At 33.7% G+C, this 22,663-nt stretch overlaps 2 protein-coding genes across 3 annotated transcripts in view; one reads left to right on the top strand and one right to left on the bottom strand.

The window, feature by feature from the left end:
• Positions 1–252: 252 nt before the first annotated feature.
• LOC112004741 (peptidyl-tRNA hydrolase, mitochondrial) lies at positions 253–5,973 on the bottom strand. Of its 2 annotated transcripts, none has more exons than XM_024036975.2 (9): positions 5,693–5,973; positions 3,702–3,974; positions 3,521–3,605; positions 3,368–3,435; positions 3,044–3,094; positions 2,880–2,953; positions 1,427–1,485; positions 1,261–1,337; positions 253–608 (listed from the first exon to the last, which is right to left on the bottom strand). In XM_024036975.2, the coding sequence occupies exons 2-9, from the start codon at positions 3,810–3,812 to the stop codon at positions 477–479; spliced, it is 657 nt and encodes a 218-aa protein (XP_023892743.1). In that variant the 5' UTR covers positions 3,813–3,974; positions 5,693–5,973; the 3' UTR covers positions 253–476. The 2 variants fall into 2 exon arrangements, with proteins under 2 accessions (XP_023892743.1, XP_023892742.1); XM_024036974.2 differs by having other exon boundaries at positions 5,697–5,973.
• Positions 5,974–15,605: 9,632 nt separating this feature from the next.
• The window catches only part of LOC112004728 (uncharacterized), a gene marked incomplete at its 3' end in the record, with an annotated part of 10,050 nt that continues 2,992 nt past the window's right edge, over positions 15,606–22,663 (top strand). Inside the window, 11 exon segments of the mRNA XM_065782880.1 lie at positions 15,606–17,006; positions 17,678–17,881; positions 19,477–19,581; positions 19,681–19,746; positions 19,820–19,984; positions 20,514–20,588; positions 20,690–20,844; positions 21,278–21,413; positions 21,501–21,570; positions 21,686–21,813; positions 21,992–22,048. Coding sequence (XP_065638952.1) covers positions 15,777–17,006; positions 17,678–17,881; positions 19,477–19,581; positions 19,681–19,746; positions 19,820–19,984; positions 20,514–20,588; positions 20,690–20,844; positions 21,278–21,413; positions 21,501–21,570; positions 21,686–21,813; positions 21,992–22,048 — 2,391 coding nt within the window.

The raw sequence follows: 22,663 nt of genomic DNA, 5'->3' as shown, positions 1-22,663 counted from the left end.
TTCATTACCAAATTATGTGTATCAATTCATGGTCATAGACTAAGCAGTTCTAGCAAAAATGAAACAATTTTGGGTAGTTGGATTTTGTTAACCGATCTAGTTGAATTTCTAGCTGAACATAAGTCAGTAGTATGTCAAGATAAGTTAATGACAGAATTAATTAGCCTATAGCGTCATATTTATTTATTTATTAACAGTGATTAGCCTAGTGTCATTGAGCTTTGCAATTTTATGAAAGTAGTTTGACAAGAGTTACTGGAAAGATAGTGTAATATGATTATAAAAAATAAAAAAATAAAAAGATGGTGTAATAGCGATCAGTAAGTTGAGTAGACCTTAAAAAAATGGATTATTAACAGTGAAATAATAAAGGCAGAGCCGTGGAGGAATGGATAGAACAGCCTGTATAAGTGAAGCTGAAACCAACGGTCTTTGCCAAAATGGTGTCTCTAACCTCCCCCTAAGTAATAATGTTGTCATGTAGGCATAGTCTGCAATCTTATATGCTTGTACTTTTGCTCCCTGTTAAAGCTTCTTGCACTCTCTGTCAATCCTCTAGATAAAAGAAGCTTTAAACCGCTAACCCCTTCTTGCATAGCAGTATCAATCTAGTACAAAAAAGCATAGCACATTACTCAACCAACCAAGAGCAAAAGTTGCACACCATGCCCAGGTCAATTCATAAAATAGTTAAGTCAGATGACAAGCAAGAACTAGAACTGAACTTCCATTTATAGCCTGATGTTGTAAAACAAAACAGACCTTAGATAACGATTCAAATCAAATATCATTTAGAACCTGAATTTGGAATCTGCAACACATTTTCAATCTGAAAATATGGTGAAATTCATATGTATTGGATATAAAAAAGATCCAAATTCACATAAAATAGATTGCAAAATGCTCCAAAACGCCCTTAACTATTTCTATTATTTGTTGTTTGAAGCTCCCCTTCCCCCTCCCCAGGGGAATCAAAACTTATAACAATAAAATATTAATAATAAATATTAAAGATGAATTGTAGCTATCCATTGCAAATTAACATCAAATTAGGGTGTTGATCGCAAAATTTAAAATTTTAGGTTGCATCTTGCAAATGCCGCTATAGTTTAGTGTGGATGGTTTCGATTAACCCCCCCCAAAAAAAAAAGGGGTTCTATTAACTGGTTTTGGAATCCTAATAAGGATAAGGTTGTCTTGAACATACAGGTTAACTACACTGCTGTCTAACACAATTGAGATTAAGTAACTGCAACTTACTCGTTCCTGAGCCCTTGCATTGAACTTTTGAAGCAGGAATGCTTTGGGATCCATTTGTCCAGGAGGCCTCCCAATACCTAACAAGATAATCAAAATAGTTTATCAGTACAAAATGAGAATTAAAGCAGTTAGGAATTGCATTTACATTATGAGCATCCAAACTAACCAATCCTTAGCCGAGGAAATTCTCTGTTCCTTCGAAATTGATCAATCACACTCTTCAGCCTAGTTTAAATATAACCCAAAAAAAAAAAAAAAAAGTATATGAGTACAGATGTTCCACGAAATGCACTTAAAATCAACACCAAAACTATGCAGAAACAATCCCAATTCCACTAATTCATGATTAAAAAGGACATATATCAACACTCTCAGTTGGAGAATAAAAATCAGTAGCATACTTTCTGTTTTCAGACTACACCCAAAACACGCACTCACAAAGAAATCTGCATGTATGGGTGTGGCTAGAAGGGATGCAACTGCATAGCATATGATGCTTTTTATCCAATAAAAATGAGCTACATGCACATCCCTTCCAACCAAGTCCTAAGTTAGCACACAAAGTCCTAATGTGGTCAATTCTAATACTAATTCAACAAGTCCCAATGTAATATATCAAAGACCCTCTGCAAAATTAATCCTTATTTAAAATTTTCAAGTACAAAATTTTAAAACCAAAACATGGTGGTCAATAACAAGTAGTCACAAGCCACATTCATAAGGATTTAACTAGAGATTATATGCAGGCTATCAGATTAATTACCAAACCCCCCAAAAAAAAGGGCTATTAAATCAGGACATAGAGTAGGGAAAAAAAAATACTAGATCCTTGCACTCTCTAAACTTGTGTACAAATTAAGCCATTTGTAATGATGCATAAAAGTTATGCAGGAGGAAATTAATATGAAATACGGAATCATTCAAATAGCAGCAAGCCTAGTCAAAATATAAGAACAAACATGCATTTAGAGTAACACCATGCTTCCAATAACCACACACAAAACAATATAATCTGTTTGTTTTCTGATTATCTTTATATCTCACAATGGTAATGACTTTTCCCTTTCAAGTTCTACCTCCCATCTTATATAGATAAAGAAAACAAGGTTCCATCTCCTACTTCTTAATAACTAAACAAAATCCCTCAACTCTGGCTGCTGTCTCCTAAATACATACCCTCAACTGAATATACCACACTGTCCTATCCTGTGTCATATACCCAATACCTCTCCTAGCGTAAATCTACATGCTTAGATGTCATGCTACCAGAGTACCATCCTAGCATCAAATAGAAAATCTTATGCTGATCCATCCATTTGTAGTTATATCAAACATACACCACATCTCTCATTTCATTTGTTTCCAAATAAAGGATCATATGCCTTCCAGTTCCAGTATTCCGGTCTTTTATCTTCTTCATCATTTGCCTTTCCAATAGTCAAGGTCTCGCAATACTAGGCTATTTAAATTATAAGAGTGAGAAACTCCCAAGTGTTTGAGCAAATCTAAATTCATATCAAGCAACATTGTGCAAAAGCCAAACCATAATTGTCATGATAACTTATGCATGAGGAATGAAAGCTGCTTAAACAGTCACAACCATTATCTTCCCCACATACCCATTGTGGCTTCCATGACCTCCTTTGTCATTAAGACGAAGCACCCCACAAGGCAAGCCCATGTCATCATGAAGCTACAACCATAAAAAACTTGTAAAGAACAGTGACATCAATGTTATCAATTAAACAGAACTTTTTTAAATTCCATTAAATAGAATAATTACCACAAGCACACGATTAAGAGGTAACTTATAATAAGCTGCAAGTGGTCCAGTCTGCAATTAATAGAAGAAATGCACAAGTCATTGCATAAAACTGATAGCTGTGAGAATTGAAACATAAAGAAAAGTTAACATCACTAACACAATTCACTAATTCAGTAGGCTAGTATTCATCTAGTAGTGAGAATCAGAGAAGAAATCAGGTATGGTGCAGAGTAAAGCTTTAAAAAAGAAAGCACCGTCCATATCACATCAAAGATAGTTGCCCTCGTTGTTATTGGTGCAATATCAAGTTTCATGTAAAAGTTAAAAGTCTCAGTCACTTACGGATTCACCACTAAGATTCATGTAAGTTTGAGGCTTTGCAAGGAAAACAGGGACTTCACCAACAAAACCTGATATTGATTACCAAATATCAATGAATTTGACACAAAGTGACGAAAAAATATTGTAGAACATACACAAAGTGAGCAAGCTTGCCTTGGCCGAAGATAGCTTTGCAATGAACCTTGTTCATTGAAATCCCTTGTGATTCAGCAAATGCATCAATCAGCTCAAACCCCACCTGATACAAACCAAGTTAAGAATGTATTTTGAAGTTAAATAAAATTTAAAGAAACTGAAATTGGGGTCTTGAGATGCATAAAATTTTGTATGTTACATTGTGTCTGGTTCCTCTATACTTATCTCCAGGGTTGCCCAAGCCTACAAAGAGCCATGGTTGCGGAGCAGCAGTGCTAAAGCAACGCCTACTTAACCTGTTAAGCATCATCTTTCATGTTCTGTAATGCCTCCACTGGGCTACAAAACTATAACTCAAGGAAAAACAAGGAAAAATACAACAACAACCAAGCCTTAGTCTCAAAATTTTGGATTCAGCTATGGGTCCCCAAAAATAAAAAAAGAGTACTCTTCTTCACCAAGCTCTGGTCACCTGCAATGATTTTGTTCAAAAGTAATAAGAAAATTGATCGAAAGAGGAGACCCTTATATAGGCATGATATATACAAAAGCGCTGCCCAAAAAGAATTAGAAATCCTCGTAATGAGCAATGATAGGGAAATAACTTTTAACACAACTTACTAAAGTGATAAATTGTGATTTAGGCAACATTGCTTTAATAAGTGCCCACCGCTGACAACACTTTTTATTATTCAATGATCACAACAGGCCACACCAACAATTGTGGAGAAGAGAAAAAAAATTTGTTTCTAGACTAACTGTATTAGAACCCATGTGAGACCCTCACCAGCACACCTATTTCCAGAATTCAAAGCTCAAAAAGGCCAATGAAGATTATACAGTTATACATACAGCCAATTTATAAATGCACAATCTTTAAATATTTTAAAAATCCAAACCATACTTGCTTGCTTTTTCAATTGAAATTGCCCCAATTCGATTACATCCAAATATAAAATAAACTACAAGATAACAAACATTACGAGCGATTATAATTTCCCGATTATCTAAAGGCCTCAATCAGTCTATGAATAAGAAAGATGCTTAGAAACAGCTATTGTAACTTTAAATGAATACCATGATTTATGAAGTGAATGAAATTGGCTATGAGATGAAATTTCAGGTACATTAACGAGTGCTCACCAAGTGTTTGAGAAAATGTCTAAATAGTTTTCAAATATTGTTTCGGAATACAAAACTAAAATCTTATTTTGATAATTCAGACAACAAATTTTATTACCACAAAACATAGGAAACAAGGAAACTCAAAAACCTTGGCCAGAACAAACATCACACAAAGCAGAGCACAAGCTCAAGCACAACCCACAATATATATACACTCAAACACTTTGCAACACCTAACACCATAGCTCACTACAAAAGTGTTAAAAATCACAAAAACTAAAAAATTCCAAACGATAAAATCACATTCTTTGATTCCGTAGTAACTTCATTCAACTCCATAACCCAAAGATATACAGCCAATTTATAAATGCACAATCTTTAAATATTTTAAAAATCCAAACCATACTTGCTTGCTTTTTCAATTGAAATTGCCCCAATTCGATTACATCCAAATATAAAATAAACTACAAGATAACAAACATTACGAGCGATTATAATTTCCCGATTATCTAAAGGCCTCAATCAGTCTATGAATAAGAAAGATGCTTAGAAACAGCTATTGTAACTTTAAATGAATACCATGATTTATGAAGTGAATGAAATTGGCTATGAGATGAAATTTCAGGTACATTAACGAGTGCTCACCAAGTGTTTGAGAAAATGTCTAAATAGTTTTCAAACATTGTTTCGGAATACAAAACTAAAATCTTATTTTGATAATTCAGACAACAAATTTTATTACCACAAAACATAGGAAACAAGGAAACTCAAAAACCTTGGCCAGAACAAACATCACACAAAGCAGAGCACAAGCTCAAGCACAACCCACAGCCTACAATATATATATACACTCAAAACACTTTGCAACACCTAACACTATAGCTCACTACAAAAGTGTTAAAAATCACAAAAACTAAAAAATTCCAAACGATAAAATCACATTCTTTGATTCCGTAGTAACTTCATTCAACTCCATAACCCAAAGATAATTTCAGCTATTTTAATCCAACCAAAAAAATTGCACATTGACCAAAGAAAACAAAAGGAGAGAGAGACAGAGAGAACCTACTGTCAGCGTGGCCGTCGCCGCTGCCTTGGACCTGACCTGGGGCCTTCGACAGACTGAGTCACGGTCTGGGTGGAGAGCAGAGGAGAGGTGGCTGGGCTAGTGGCTAGTGAAGGGATGGGTTCGTTTAAGCGGTGTCGTTTAAGCTGCACAGAACCAAACTTTAAGTTGTAATTTGCAATTTGCCTTTTTCTTTTTTCTTTTTTCAATTTGCAGATGTTTTGATACTGTTTAGGCCAATGTGAGTGGAATGATTTAATTGGAGAACCTAAAACCGGTTTGGATTGAGGGAAGCAAAGAGAACCAAGGAGTAGATCTAAAAACCTCATAAACTAGCCCAGTGGGATTGGCTGAATGGTTGTCTTGAATAGAGGTAAACAAGCCCGAGTTTGATTCTAGCACTTTGAAAAAACTCTTTGGGCCAGTGATTTACCTCTACCCACCCATCGCGACAGTGATTAGTTCCTTAGTTGAAGGTTTTTGGGATATACCAAGTCTAAGACCCAAAAAAAAAAAATTCATAAATTTTTCATACCATACATACCATTTCACTTCATTAACCTGCATATATGTCTTTAGGGTAACAATGTAATTTTAACATAATTTTGTTAGGTCAATCATTTCAAGCACCGGCAAAATCAAACTATTTTCTTAGGGGGCCAATGTGTATAAATTAGTGTCTATTTGAGAACAGCTTATTTAGTTGAAACTGAAATTTTTTTGCTGAAAATACGGTAGATAAAGTTAAGAGTTAGCTAAATAGTACAGTAGAACTTATAAATAGTATCAAAACGTACAGTGAGACCCATGCATGTTAGCAAAAAAAACTGAAAGTATAGATAAGCATATGCACACTTAGTATTTATCTTTTATTTTTCATAGAGATTGCAAAAAAGTGGAAGGAATTTTTAAAAATTTAGGCTCCCCTCTCCCCCCTCTTTGCCAAGGGACAATGAAAAGTTGGAGTGAAAGGGTGGATCACCATTTTTATATTTGAATTTATTTTTAATTGCATAGGTGTGTTTATTTTAGTTTTAGTTTTATTTATTTATTTGGAGAGTCTTGTTTTAGTTTTCGCTGAATGAGTAATGTTAAAGAATATTTTTCTAAGTATTTTTGAAATGTACTAAAAGTGAATCTAAAAAATTTTTTTGATTTGTGGTGAGCTTTATCTAGAGTGGTAATTTTCTCTCGGAAATAATGTTTATTTAATTTAAAGCTTATTACTAGTTGCTTCTCCAAAAAAAAAAAAAAAAGCTTATTACTAGTTTGTATAAACACGCTAAAATAAAATGATTTATTTAGGTTATTGCTCTTTCCCTACTTGCTGTACACAAAAAAATAATAATAATAATGCTAATAATAAACAAATAAATAAATTGTTTCCATTGTCATGGTGGGAGAAAATTTGAATTTTTAGGTTATGTTGGGCTTCTAAAAATGAGTTAGCTTAAACTCGGTTATGGAGTTAGAAGGCCTATTATAATTTTTTATCAGATTTATTCGTGGGCTTTGTACAACTTGTTTATATGGGCTTGGACCCTATATAATGCGTTGTTATGATGCATTGATAGCAGAATAAAAGACAGCTCTAGCGATGGTCAGAATTTTGGTATTAGCTGTGAATGAAGAAATGCAAAATATCCTAAAACTCGGTGTCGGTTGTTGTCTATCTAGAATTAAGGAGCTATTTGTAAAATAATAATAATAAATTAAGGAGATAATGAATTGATGATGAATAATTGGCTTACATGCCCATCCAAAACATCATAAAAAATACTACTCATTAAAGTCTTACATCTGCTATTTTTTTGTTTTTTCCTTTAATTTTTTGTTTTATTATCTTACATGTTAATTGTTATGTGTGAATAATTTTTATGTATGTAAGATGTATAGTTTATTACTTTTTTATTTTATTTAATTGGGACTATAGTTCAATTGGTTGAGCTAGGAGGCCATTACGCTATAAAATTAAAAAATGAAGAATAAAAAACGTTCAAAATCTTTTTTTTTTTTAGAGAGTTTCAACCTATAATATCTATTCCGAATAATAGCTTTTCATCATCAGATTAAGATACCAATAAAAAAAAATGTTCAATTAGTTACAAAGGGGAGCAACTTTGTCTACAAAATTGAACACAAAAGCATTAACCTATGAATAGAAGGAGTTAGAGCATAATTACAACATGCAAAGGAAATGAACTTTAAAAATAAAAAATAAATTCAATAGTTATAATGGAAGATGAGAGATTTAAATCATGTATGTCTCTATTTTTTTTTATACAATATAGAAATTTTAGTCTAGTCTGATCTAAGTGCATATGTATGTCTTTATTTGAAACACTAAGATGTGTCAATTGAATTACAAGGTTCTTGGCAACGATGATGAGCTTCAAAATAGGAAAATTTAGAGCGATAAGATAAGGGAGATTGCATTCTTAGAAGGAAAAAAAAATGAAAGAAGAAGATAAGGGAGATTGAGAGAGGTTATCCACGCGAGGCTTTTAATTTATTTGGCCCAAAAACATTGTTTTGTGGTACAATAATAAATGAGAGCGGTTTAAGGTTGTCAAACATTGCTTCAATGATCCCAACTACTTGGCTTTGATAGAGATCTCAAAGAATGTCGAAAATCCGTAGAAATTTCTATTTACTTCTCTTTTTATTTTATTTAAGAGTTTTTGTAATTAAGTCATGTGTTTATGAAAAAATTAAATTAGTTTTGTTCAGTGTGGATTTTGGGTAATTTGGTCATTGTAGGCTACTTGGTTGGCTTCCCTGTATTTATTTATTTAATTTTTTTTTGACTTCCTTGTAAGGGATTATATCAACAAAACATTTAAAGCAACTTTACTATTTCTTGAGACACTTATGGGCTCATCAATCTTCTATATTATCGGGAAGATAAATTAATCATTTATTGGAGTAATTTAATGTGATTTTTTGAAACAGGTGTCACTTGTTTATTGAGAAAAAAAATACCAAAACAGATGCTGAGTTGATATTACCAAAACATGGTATATTACTATATTTTCTCGTTTTGTTGATTAGGCTTTAGAATGGGCCGTTGCAAAAAATTGGTCCTCGACGTTGTCTAATTCCAAGGTCAAGATGGCAAGTCTATAATAATCAAATAGAACAAAACATGCAAATAAGGGTTTTCTTGTGGCAATTACCATTGTGAATTTTCCTATGCTTAATTAACATGGGTTCTTAAGGAACGTACAATGATCATGAGGAGCACAACCCATAGCATCATGTTTGTATTTTTACATACTATAAAAACATGAGTTTAGGATAATTCTTAAATCTTTATTCCTTTAGACCATGAAGTTGTTGATAATATATTTTACATATCTTTTAATTTGTTTATTTATTATTTATCAAACTTGCAGCTAATGAAAAAGTCTATCGTGAGATTTTGATTTTGGAGGAGACCAAAAAAACCCTTATTTAAAATAAGATCAATAGTGATGTGTTGTTTTGATTTGTCTTGTTTTGTCTTTCTTGTTTGGCGTTTATTTGAGGATTAGAACCTATTGAAGTTATTTTGTTTTTTAACTCAAATTTTATTCTATTAAGTTGATAGAAAATGAAAATGTGTAGCATATACAATCTTTTGTCCACTATGTTTTTATTTTTTTGGGATTAAATTTATTGCCACTTTATTTCCTAGAAAAATGAGCTGGTTATATATGATTTATAAGTATTTTAGAAATAAAGAGAGATTGTGGGTGGATTATGAATGATTTATAAATATTTTAGAAATAAAGTTGGTTTCAAAAGTTCAAGTAAAAATCCATGGATTTGGGTTGTTGGATTGCACTTATAATGAGAAAATGAAGTGTGAAAATTTGGAGCCACAGGTATTGTCTAATGATGATGACGGTGAGCGGTGGGAAAGTTACAAGAGAGTTGGGCAAGGAGGCATTGGTGAGAGAGAAATAGATGGAGAGGGTGAGACAAGAAAGTGAGGAGATTTGCTCAATAATTTATTGTAATTGTTAGGTTCTAAGACTTCAGAAACTAATGTATTAGAATTTTAATTTGTATTATGTTGGCAAACCATGATCAAAACATAGAGTCTAGATTTAGGCTTGCTCAAAGTATGTTTATTTGTAAAACTGGAATCGAGTGATTACAGAATTTATTGGACTAAATTTGCAAGACTCAACCGATCGAAAATTAGACTCGATCTATCGAACCACGTGCAAATTTATTTTTCTGCAAAATTCTAATTCAGCCCAAACTCTACTTAAACATATTGGGTTTCAAGTAAAATACTCCTGGTATATAAAGGAAACCCTAAAGATGTTTTTATAAGTTTTATAGAGAGATTAGAGTGTATCTTGTGCCTCTTTTATAGATCTAGGGTTTTGTATCCAAAAGCTCTCTAAGGTTGTTGTTTATGTTGTGTGCGTGAATCTCTTTCGAGATCTAAATGTATTTACCTTTATACATACTTAGGGTTATCAATATCAAGATTGATGTCGAGAACTTGACAATCGTTTCAATTGCTGCATAAAGAGTTTAAAGAAAAACACAAGTGGGAGTACTTGTGGTTGTGAATCTAAGAAAGAAGTAGTTCATGGACTTGAAGTTGTCATGTGGTCGTGATAGTAAGTTTTCTACTCAAGGTAGCAATAGGATGTTAGTGGTCTAAGTCGCTATTGTAAAACTTTAATTCTTTCATAGTGGATTTGTTTTACCTTAAGGATAGCTAGGTTAAATCCTCCCAAAGTTTTTTATCAGGTTGATTTCCTGAGTTATCATATCGTTATGTTATTTATATTTCGCACTGTTTAATGACATGATCTATTTGTGTTAACCTAGATTTGAATAATTTACTTAAGTTAATCACTTAGCTAAATAACTGGGTTAATCTGTTTGTGTTTAGGGGGGGTCTAAAAACGTATAGTAATGATCTTGTTTATTTTGTGTTTGGATGAGATTTAGGAGGTGAGATTATTTTTTATTTAAGTTTGTTTAGAAATAAAATTTTAATGAAAAAAGTCCATAAATATTGTAAAAAAAAAAATTACGATATATTTGTTTGTTTATGCCATTTTTCAAATTTAAGGTATTTACTTTAATTTATAGTTTTTAAGTTATTTAAGTACGTGTAATTGTAAATCCACATGACATGATTTTTTTGTTTGAGGAACCGCATGACATGATTTGATTAGGCCAATTAGCATATTTGACATGCTTGGTTGGAATTTAATGAGCACGACAAAATAGAGGGCTGCTAATCAAAACCAACCCCTAATGTCAAGGGAGCGTATCAAAAATTTTAAAGGTTAGGGATAAAATTAAAATGACCAAAAACTTTAAGGGTGTAAAACATTTCATTGTAAAATTTGGTCAAGGAAACATTTTAAACACCATGATTGTTTCACTGTAAATTTTGGCCAAACTTGAAAATATTTTTCGTTGTCCGTAAAACTATTTGTAAAATATTTCACAAAACACGTAGTGGCTCTCCCTTTCTATTTGGTGGCTAGATTGTCATTTCGGTTGCCGGATTGCTGACTATATTGACTGGATTGCTAGTTTTAGACATCAGAATGTTGACATCAGTTGTTGGACCGATTGCTAGTTTTTGTGATTTGTGCTTAAAATTTTTTACCTCTCACATCAAACACCTGAAAATATTGTATTCAAAATGTGTTTCAACTTAGAATGTTTTCATTATTTGAATATATTTTAAAGCGAACAAACAAAATGTTAGTCTTTGCTATAATAGAAAAAAAAGTTAATTATATGATTTGTATCTAAATATAAGTTTGTTAATATAGAAAAATGTGAAGTTATATGCAGGTGTATCTAAATATAAGTTTGTTGAAACGGTAAAAGTAAAGTATTTGGATCAATTTAGCTAAAATTGTATTATATTTTGATTAACCCTTATTTAAAATAAGATCAATAGTGATGTGTTGTTTTGATTTGTCTTGTTTTGTCTTTCTTGTTTGGCGTTTATTTGAGGATTAGAACCTATTGAAGTTATTTTGTTTTTTAACTCAAATTTTATTCTATTAAGTTGATAGAAAATGAAAATGTGTAGCATATACAATCTTTTGTCCACTATGTTTTTATTTTTTTGGGATTAAATTTATTGCCACTTTATTTCCTAGAAAAATGAGCTGGTTATATATGATTTATAAGTATTTTAGAAATAAAGAGAGATTGTGGGTGGATTATGAATGATTTATAAATATTTTAGAAATAAAGTTGGTTTCAAAAGTTCAAGTAAAAATCCATGGATTTGGGTTGTTGGATTGCACTTATAATGAGAAAATGAAGTGTGAAAATTTGGAGCCACAGGTATTGTCTAATGATGATGACGGTGAGCGGTGGGAAAGTTACAAGAGAGTTGGGCAAGGAGGCATTGGTGAGAGAGAAATAGATGGAGAGGGTGAGACAAGAAAGTGAGGAGATTTGCTCAATAATTTATTGTAATTGTTAGGTTCTAAGACTTCAGAAACTAATGTATTAGAATTTTAATTTGTATTATGTTGGCAAACCATGATCAAAACATAGAGTCTAGATTTAGGCTTGCTCAAAGTATGTTTATTTGTAAAACTGGAATCGAGTGATTACAGAATTTATTGGACTAAATTTGCAAGACTCAACCGATCGAAAATTAGACTCGATCTATCGAACCACGTGCAAATTTATTTTTCTGCAAAATTCTAATTCAGCCCAAACTCTACTTAAACATATTGGGTTTCAAGTAAAATACTCCTGGTATATAAAGGAAACCCTAAAGATGTTTTTATAAGTTTTATAGAGAGATTAGAGTGTATCTTGTGCCTCTTTTATAGATCTAGGGTTTTGTATCCAAAAGCTCTCTAAGGTTGTTGTTTATGTTGTGTGCGTGAATCTCTTTCGAGATCTAAATGTATTTACCTTTATACATACTTAGGGTTATCAATATCAAGATTGATGTCGAGAACTTGACAATCGTTTCAATTGCTGCATAAAGAGTTTAAAGAAAAACACAAGTGGGAGTACTTGTGGTTGTGAATCTAAGAAAGAAGTAGTTCATGGACTTGAAGTTGTCATGTGGTCGTGATAGTAAGTTTTCTACTCAAGGTAGCAATAGGATGTTAGTGGTCTAAGTCGCTATTGTAAAACTTTAATTCTTTCATAGTGGATTTGTTTTACCTTAAGGATAGCTAGGTTAAATCCTCCCAAAGTTTTTTATCAGGTTGATTTCCTGAGTTATCATATCGTTATGTTATTTATATTTCGCACTGTTTAATGACATGATCTATTTGTGTTAACCTAGATTTGAATAATTTACTTAAGTTAATCACTTAGCTAAATAACTGGGTTAATCTGTTTGTGTTTAGGGGGGGTCTAAAAACGTATAGTAATGATCTTGTTTATTTTGTGTTTGGATGAGATTTAGGAGGTGAGATTATTTTTTATTTAAGTTTGTTTAGAAATAAAATTTTAATGAAAAAAGTCCATAAATATTGTAAAAAAAAAAATTACGATATATTTGTTTGTTTATGCCATTTTTCAAATTTAAGGTATTTACTTTAATTTATAGTTTTTAAGTTATTTAAGTACATGTAATTGTAAATCCACATGACATGATTTTTTTGTTTGAGGAACCGCATGACATGATTTGATTAGGCCAATTAGCATATTTGACATGCTTGGTTGGAATTTAATGAGCACGACAAAATAGAGGGCTGCTAATCAAAACCAACCCCTAATGTCAAGGGAGCGTATCAAAAATTTTAAAGGTTAGGGATAAAATTAAAATGACCAAAAACTTTAAGGGTGTAAAACATTTCATTGTAAAATTTGGTCAAGGAAACATTTTAAACACCATGATTGTTTCACTGTAAATTTTGGCCAAACTTGAAAATATTTTTCGTTGTCCGTAAAACTATTTGTAAAATATTTCACAAAACACGTAGTGGCTCTCCCTTTCTATTTGGTGGCTAGATTGTCATTTCGGTTGCCGGATTGCTGACTATATTGACTGGATTGCTAGTTTTAGACATCAGAATGTTGACATCAGTTGTCGGACCGATTGCTAGTTTTTGTGATTTGTGCTTAAAATTTTTTACCTCTCACATCAAACACCTGAAAATATTGTATTCAAAATGTGTTTCAACTTAGAATGTTTTCATTATTTGAATATATTTTAAAGCGAACAAACAAAATGTTAGTCTTTGCTATAATAGAAAAAAAAGTTAATTATATGATTTGTATCTAAATATAAGTTTGTTAATATAGAAAAATGTGAAGTTATATGCAGGTGTATCTAAATATAAGTTTGTTGAAACGGTAAAAGTAAAGTATTTGGATCAATTTAGCTAAAATTGTATTATATTTTGATTATAATGCTTTTTTTACAAATCCAGCTGGTTGTAACAGTGCTATGAAGCTTGATAAAATTAGTGACATTTACTAAAATGGATGTTTACATAAAATCTGTCATCTAGTTTTTTTTTGGTTGGATAAGAAAATCTGTCATCTAGTTGGAAATACAATTGGTTTATTTATTTATTTTTTATGGTCTAGTCGGAAAAACATTGGGTAAAGTGGTAAACTATAAACTGTACAAGATGCGGAAAGCTAATAAAATAAAAATCTCTTAACAATTTTGGTAGAAAAACATTCATTTTGGTCAAAAGTCATAGCACATAAGATAGTGACAGTTTTTTTTTTTTTTGAGTAAAAGATAGTGACAGTTATTATTACTAATCTAGCAGAAAATCAAACACAGAAATCAATATAAAAAAATAATCATTAATCCAAGAATAGATTAAAAATCCAATAGTGGAAGGAAACACTGAATTCCAAAACTCAATAATCTTTTAGTTAAAAAAATTGAATTTTAAGAGTGCTTTTGGTAAAAGCTTATTTGAGCTTTTGTGGAATCTTATTTATATTTTATATACTAAAATATATAATTTTTGATAATTTATGTATTAAATATATTAATAAAAAGTTAAAAATTAGCTTCTTTTCAAAAGCTAAAAGTTAAACTATTAGCATAAGAAACTAATACAAAAAGTAAAAAGCAAAAAACAAATAAATTGGACCAAACACACTCTAAATATCTTGCTAAGCTCAAAATTTTTTTTTATATATAAAAAATGCTGTAATAACATGCCTTATAAGATTGTGAACAACATAATTTCCCTCAAATCAATTCGATTTGAGAAAAACTAAACTACAGAAAGACTATTAAAATTTTTGCTGTCTCGTATTAAAAAATCAAAGAAAACCATAAAAAAATATTCATTTGAGAGAATTGGTTACCAACTCCGAATCAATTGGTAAAATAATTTATCATCAAATAAACAATTTAAATCAAACTATACTTATAAAAAAAAAACTTTAAATTTGATGGTTTTATTAAAAAAAAAATGATTGTGCTAATAAAAAATAAGAATAAGAAAAAGGAAAAAAGTAGGGCTTGTCTTGAATGGTAAATATTATTAATTGATTTCCCTCCAAAAATAAGTGTGGAAAGGGTTTTTTTTATTAATCATAAAAATACAGCTAATCATCCATTCATAGCATTTCTCTTTTGCCTAAAATATCCTACCCCACTCGCTCCCTTCACTTTCTTCATAATCCCTAACCTCTCCTCTCTCTCTCTCTCCACAACACAACACATTCACACACACTCTCTCTCTCTGTCTCTCACAAAATAAGAGAGAGGCTTTCGTGTATAACCAAAAATGTGCTAATAAAAAATAAGAATAAGAAAAAGGAAAAAAGTAGGGCTTGTCTTGAATGGTAAATATTATTAATTGATTTCCCTCCAAAAATAAGTGTGGAAAGGGTTTTTTTTATTAATCATAAAAATACAGCTAATCATCCATTCATAGCATTTCTCTTTTGCCTAAAATATCCTACCCCACTCGCTCCCTTCACTTTCTTCATAATCCCTAACCTCTCCTCTCTCTCTCTCTCCACAACACAACACATTCACACACACTCTCTCTCTCTGTCTCTCACAAAATAAGAGAGAGGCTTTCGTGTATAACCAAAAACCCTAACTCGTTCACCAAAAACACAAAACAAACAAAAAAAAAAAAAAAAAAAATAATGGATCCCGAGTCGACTCAGTTGCAGCAAGCGCAACTCGCCGTCATACTCGGCCCCGACTCAGGTCCCTTCGAGACCTTGATCTCTCACCTCATGTCCTCCTCCAACGAGCTCCGTTCCCAGGCCGAGTCGCTCTTCAACCTCTGCAAGCAGACCGATCCCGACTCGCTCTCCCTCAAGCTCGCCCACCTCCTCCAGTTCTCCGCCCACCTCGAGGCGCGCGCCATGTCCGCCATCCTCCTCCGCAAGCAGCTCACGCGCGACGACTCCTACCTCTGGCCGCGCCTCAACGTTTCCACTCAGTCCTCGCTCAAATCGATTCTGCTGTCGTCGCTGCAGCGGGAGGAGTCGAAGTCGATCTCCAAGAAGCTTTGCGACACCGTTTCGGAGCTCGCCTCCGGGATCTTGCCCGATAACGGCTGGCCGGAGCTGCTGCCGTTCATGTTCCAATGCGTCTCGTCCGATTCTCCGAAGCTGCAGGAATCGGCTTTCCTGATCTTCGCGCAGCTGTCGCAGTACATCGGCGACACGCTCGCTCCGCATATCAAGAACCTGCACGCCGTGTTCTTGCAGTGCTTGACGTCGTCGTCGAGCTCCGACGTGAAGATCGCCGCGTTGAATGCCGTGATCAATTTCATTCAGTGCTTGTCGAGTTCGGCTGATCGCGACCGGTTCCAGGACCTCCTGCCGGCGATGATGACGACGCTGACCGAGGCGTTGAATAACGGTAACGAGGTGACGGCGCAGGAGGCCTTGGAGCTTTTGATCGAGCTCGCCGGGACCGAGCCGAGGTTTCTACGGCGGCAGCTTGTGGACGTGGTGGGATCGATGCTGCAGATAGCCGAAGCCGACGGGTTAGAGGAGGGAACGAGGCATTTGGCGATCGAGTTCGTGATAACCCTCGCGGAGGCGAGGGAGCGAGCTCCAGGGATGATGAGGAAGTTGCCACAATTCATAAGCAGACTCTTTGCTATCCTGATGAAGTTGCTCCTCGATATCGAGGACGATCCTGCGTGGCATAGCGCCGAGACTGAGGACGAGGACGCTGGCGAGACGAGCAATTACAGTGTTGCACAGGAGTGTTTGGACCGGTTGTCAATTTCTTTGGGAGGCAATACGATTGTTCCCGTGGCGTCTGAGCAGCTTCCCGTGTATTTGGCAGCTCCTGAGTGGCAGAAACACCATGCTGCCTTGATTGCACTTGCACAAATTGCTGAGGGTTGCGCCAAGGTATTGAAATGCTAGTACTGTTTGCTTATTTCTGATAATGAAATGTGATTATTTTTTTAGTTCTAATATATTTGGAATGTGAATTTAGAGAATGTTAACTATGATTTTTTGATTTGTTGTCATATAATAGATGATGGGCTTTTGATAATCAATATTCAGTAATGGAAATGGTGATGTTAATTAATTTTAGAATACTATTTGAGTATGGATTGTAGTTAGAAGCTTCACATGCTTGATATGACACTGGCAGTGAATTCCACTCTGGCAATGAGTTCTCCATTGTGTTTCGTTAGTTATTCACTGTCACTGCCTTTTGGGTAACTTGAATAGGGATGTTTTGGAGATTGAAGGAAGCCCAATGTTTAAAGTTGAGTTTTTGGTCAGTTACTTTAATTTGATAATGCCACATGAAATAGATTAATGGAAAATGGAAATATTCTTATCATTGTTTGCAAACACACCTCTACTGGAAGTACTTTTCTTTGTTGTGATTCTTATTCTGTACCTTATGTTCACCTGATGAAGTTTATTGCGGTTTACTTTTATACTTTTATGATGATTATGTTCTACTTGGCAGAGTGTTTTGCAGATCAAACTTTCTCTGCTAGTTAAATGGATTATATTCCTTTGTTGTTTTAGTGATTTTTTATTATCTGTTCCTATTTATACAGGTGATGATAAAAAACTTGGACCATGTTTTGGCAATGGTTTTAAATTCTTTCCAACACCCACACCCCCGTGTGAGGTGGGCAGCTATCAATGCAATTGGGCAATTGTCCACAGATTTGGGTCCAGACTTGCAAGTTCAGTATCATGGGCAGGTGCTGCCAGCACTTGCTGCATCTATGGATGATTTCCAGAATCCTAGAGTACAGGTTAGTTGCTTTTGTTGGCATTTCGTGCTTTTTCCTGAATTGGCGTCTAGATTTCTCTATGAACTGTTCTTATGTTACCTTGCAAAAAAGACTAGTGTCTTACCTATCAAAAAAGAAAAAACAAAAAAAAAAAAGCAATGAGATATAACAAGAATCAGATAATGCTTAATCTAATGTATTAGCATAGATTGCACCTGCTTTTAGACTCTGATCAGATTAATGTGTGTTAGAATAAGATTTTTCCCCCCTTATTTACTTTTGTTGATCATCAGTCATCAATGGAATAAACCTTGGTATGTGAGTAGTGGTCATGCTAGAGCCAATAGAAACTTTAGGAATAAAATTTGTTGAATAAAATGATCTGGTAGTCTGGAATTTATATTACTAGGGACTTTCTTTGGTTGCAGCCTTCACTTTAGCTGTTAAGATATAAAAATGCTTATTAAAAAGAAGCTGTTAAGATATAAAAATAAGTAATCTAAAAAGTTCCTTGTCTGTTTTCTAGTACCTACTGAATTCTTGAAGTGATTTTAGCTACTTTCTAACTTAAATGAGTCCAAAAATTAGCCAATATTAATTGTTAAATAGTGGTGTTTTGCACCTAATTATACATGTGAACAGTGATAGATAATTTGTGAAGTTCTCTTGAATAGGAAATTTATATTTACCCATCTAGTAAATATGAGGTTTTGTGGTCAATGGATTGGAATGTAATTATACCAATATCTTGTTAGCATGGCTTGCTTTTGGAGCATTACTCTGTATAAACTTCCTGTTTAGTTTAAAAGATGTAGCTTTTTTCTCATAATTGTTTGACATTCTAATAACTTTCTATTCAACGTCTCTTTATATGTTTTCTTTTTGAAAATTAAGTCTTGATCTAGGTGTAATTTTAAATCAAAATGATGAAATCAAGCTTTTTAATTTATGCTTGGATAAAAAATTGGAGTAATGCTCCAAGTGCAAGCCACACTGACAAGATGTTCCCCTCCTAGTGTTTCCGTTGGCAATACAGGGTTCAAATCCCCCCACCCTTAACTATCGTTTTAGTAAGAAAATTGGACTATGCCTTCCTCTAACTGTGCTTCTGATGGCATCCTTTCTGCACATGGCTTCTAACTTAATCCAGTGTATTTGGAATCTAAATTGCATCTAGCATCTTCTACATAGTTCTCTGAAGCAACGGATTTATACGCACCTTTGGTAATTTGTTTGAAATAAATGGTGCAAGAGGGGGCCTTTAAATAACACAGCAAATAACAAGACATAAATTTAATTTGACTAATAACACCCTTTTGATCCCTTTTTATTGTCTAAATCCATTTGGTTGGCATGTTAAATGGATAAAGTCTATAAATCCAATCTTAGGGAAATGGTATATGTTTTTTCTTTGAGTATGACATAACAAATTTAAGAGTTCTTTGTGAATGACATAGCAAGACCTTATTTTGCTTCCATGCTACCTATTAAGTGGTTGAATTGTTTTTGCATTTATACAGAAATCTTTGGTCTCTTGGTATTTACTACATTATTGTTGTTGGTTCTTGAGGTCTACTGGGTGATTTTTGTTTTCTCAAAATTTTGTTTATCTACAGGCACATGCTGCTTCAGCGGTGCTCAACTTCAGTGAAAACTGCACTCCAGATATCTTGACACCCTACTTAGATGGAATAGTGAGCAAATTGCTTGTACTACTGCAGGTATCTCAAACAAACAAACAAAAATACTTTACCATCAGTACATCTGTATGAAATTGAATAATTTCTTCTATACCTTATTGTCTTATATGCATCTTGCAGAATGGGAAACAAATGGTGCAAGAGGGTGCCCTGACTGCTTTGGCATCAGTTGCCGATTCATCTCAGGTACTTCATGAAATAATCTGGTCATTAATTTTGTTGCTAGCAAATGACCGTCTAACACTGAGGGTATACGTAGGAGCACTTCCAAAAATACTATGATGCGGTTATGCCTTACCTGAAAGCAATCTTGGTGAATGCCACTGACAAATCAAACCGCATGCTCCGAGCAAAATCCATGGAGTGCATTAGTTTAGTTGGAATGGCTGTTGGAAAGGAGAAGTTTAGGGATGATGCTAAGCAGGTAAGTAGCATTATATAAGTAGAACACTCCCTTATCTACCACTTTTCTCTCCAACCCCTTCACTCTCTTTTAGAATATGCATTTTAAATTCAGTTTGTTTCCTCCCAAGGGTCATTAAACGATTTTCTATGGTTTTTTGTAAGCATTAACATTTGCTTAGTTTGTTTTATTCATTGAGACTAAAGCCAGAACCTTTACTGTTTTCTCTCTTTATTTCATTCTCTAAGTCTTACATTTTCTCCCTTCCTCTCTCTCCCCTTTTCCTTTTCCTTTTCCTTTCACTTATATGGACCTCCTAATGGGTATTTTTCTTCTTTAAATATAATACCGTATAACTTAACATTACAAGTGTGTAGTAAAGTGTTCTTCCATATGGGGAAAGATGATGTAATTTGAGCCTTGCAACCGGTTTACTTGCTGCTGTCTTTTTCTTCCCCATCAAAATTTTGTTTTCTCTCTTTATATTTACTTTATTATAGGCAACTGTATCTAATGTTTTTTTTTTCCCCTTTTTTTTGGGTAACACAAGGTTATGGAAGTGCTTATGTCTTTGCAAGGATCTCAGATGGAGACAGATGATCCAACCACAAGTTACATGCTACAAGTATGTTGTCATCATTTAATATGTACAAAAAACATCATTGTATTATCTAACAATTATTATTGTTATTTTCTTTTTATGATACCTACACTATTATGTTGTAGGCATGGGCTAGACTCTGCAAGTGTTTGGGACAAGATTTTCTTCCTTATATGAGTGTTGTCATGCCCCCACTGCTTCAGTCTGCTCAACTTAAACCTGATGTAACCATTACATCTGCTGATTCCGATAATGATATTGAAGACTCTGATGATGAAAGGTCTGCACATTTTTTATACCTTTAAGTTCATTTAATACATACAAAATTAGAGTTATGAGTATGCAGTATATAATGTCTGTCTTTGTGTTCCCTTCTGGCATTATTTTTTTCCTACATTTTTTATTAATTATCTAAGCAAATCAAGGTTTCCTTATTTTTGCAACTTTGACAGGTATTGTTTTAGATCTCTTTTCTCTAATGTTCTTAATCTCTCTCTATTAATGAACACACACACACACGTGTCCATGCTTGTGTGCACCCAAATGCAAACAATACTGCACTTGCATATTTAAATGCCTATGATATTATTGCATTTGAAGTCCTTTCTTTGATGCTGTGATCATTGCATTTTAGGCAAGCTGTCTCTCAATGCTGGTGTTTGTCTTGCTAAATTGTATTGGTTATCATGCTAAGAGTTGTGGTTCTGTTGCAGTATGGAGACCATTACTCTTGGGGATAAAAGGATAGGGATCAAGACTAGTGTCCTGGAGGAAAAAGCTACAGCTTGTAATATGCTATGTTGCTATGCTGATGAGTTGAAAGAAGGATTCTTCCCATGGATTGATCAGGTTAGTCAAAGTGCATATTTTTTGGATTTTTCTTATTGGGATTTTGAACATCTCTGATAGTTACAGATTGATGCATCTGTTATGTAGGTGGCCCCAACTTTGGTTCCACTTCTCAAATTTTATTTCCATGAAGAAGTTAGGAAGGCAGCTGTTTCGGGTATATAATTGACTTTATTTTACTCTCCTTTTCTTTTCCTGACATTCCAATTCTTGCTAAATCTATTGATGGAGAACATCTTTTTTTTTTTTTTTTTTTTAATATTTTTTTTAAGCCATGCCGGAGCTACTGCGTTCTGCAAAATTAGCTGTGGAGAAGGGGCAAGCTCAAGGTCGTAATGAGTCCTATGTTAAGCAATTGTCTGACTATGTTGTTCCGGCTCTGGTGGAAGCATTACATAAGGTGATTGTTGTTTTGTTTAAGGTTTCTTGTGGATGGGCACCCCCCCCCCCCTCTCTCTCCCCCAAGCAGGTGGCCCCCTTTCCCTATTTGGCCTGATATTCATGTTCTGATGGTGTGGAATTTTTGTTTATATGATTCTTCTTGAGGGTGTTGAAGTATTTATTTATTTATTTTGCAGGAACCTGATACAGAGATCTGTGCAAGTATGTTGGATGCAATAAATGAATGCATACAGGTTTGCCAAACTCTATGATGTTTAATTACACAACCTCCACTGGCATCCAATTGTCATGTTTTTGAATTATTCTTCATCAAATACAATTAACTATCTTGAAATCACATTATCAGTGTAGAATTGCATTAGAATTATATAACTTTGTTATTTTCTGCTGGAGAATGACAAATTAATTAGGATTCGAAATATTCTATATTGGTTGAGATCTTACTGGATGGTTAAGCTAACTACTTATCTTTCCATCAAAATGTTTTTCTTTTAGAGGTGGAAATAAAGGGTTTGGCAGTTATATCTAGTTACATAAGAAAAAAATCAGGAGTGCACAATGCAAAGCAATCCTGTTGCCTGTAAATTTTATTATTCATTCTGTTGGATAATTGTGTCTATGTATATCTCTCCTTACTTGTGTTGTACCTTTGGTAGAGGATGTATTTTCCCAAATATGAGATGGATATGTAACAAAGTAATTTACTAATTAGATTATAAGTGTGCCAGAATGTTTGGTTGGTTAACAAAAAACTTGTTTCTTTTAGTAGCAGTCTCTTTTTACTAATACACTATTATTCCTTATAACGGAGTGTTCTCCAGTACACTCCCCCACCGCCCCCCCCCCCC

The sequence above is a fragment of the Quercus suber genome, unplaced genomic scaffold, assembly GCF_002906115.3.
Source record: "Quercus suber isolate HL8 unplaced genomic scaffold, Cork oak 2.0 scaffold_320, whole genome shotgun sequence".
NCBI lineage: Eukaryota > Viridiplantae > Streptophyta > Magnoliopsida > Fagales > Fagaceae > Quercus > Quercus suber.
The sequence above is the reverse complement of the archived record's forward strand: the minus strand, read 5'-3'. Positions and strand labels throughout refer to the sequence as shown.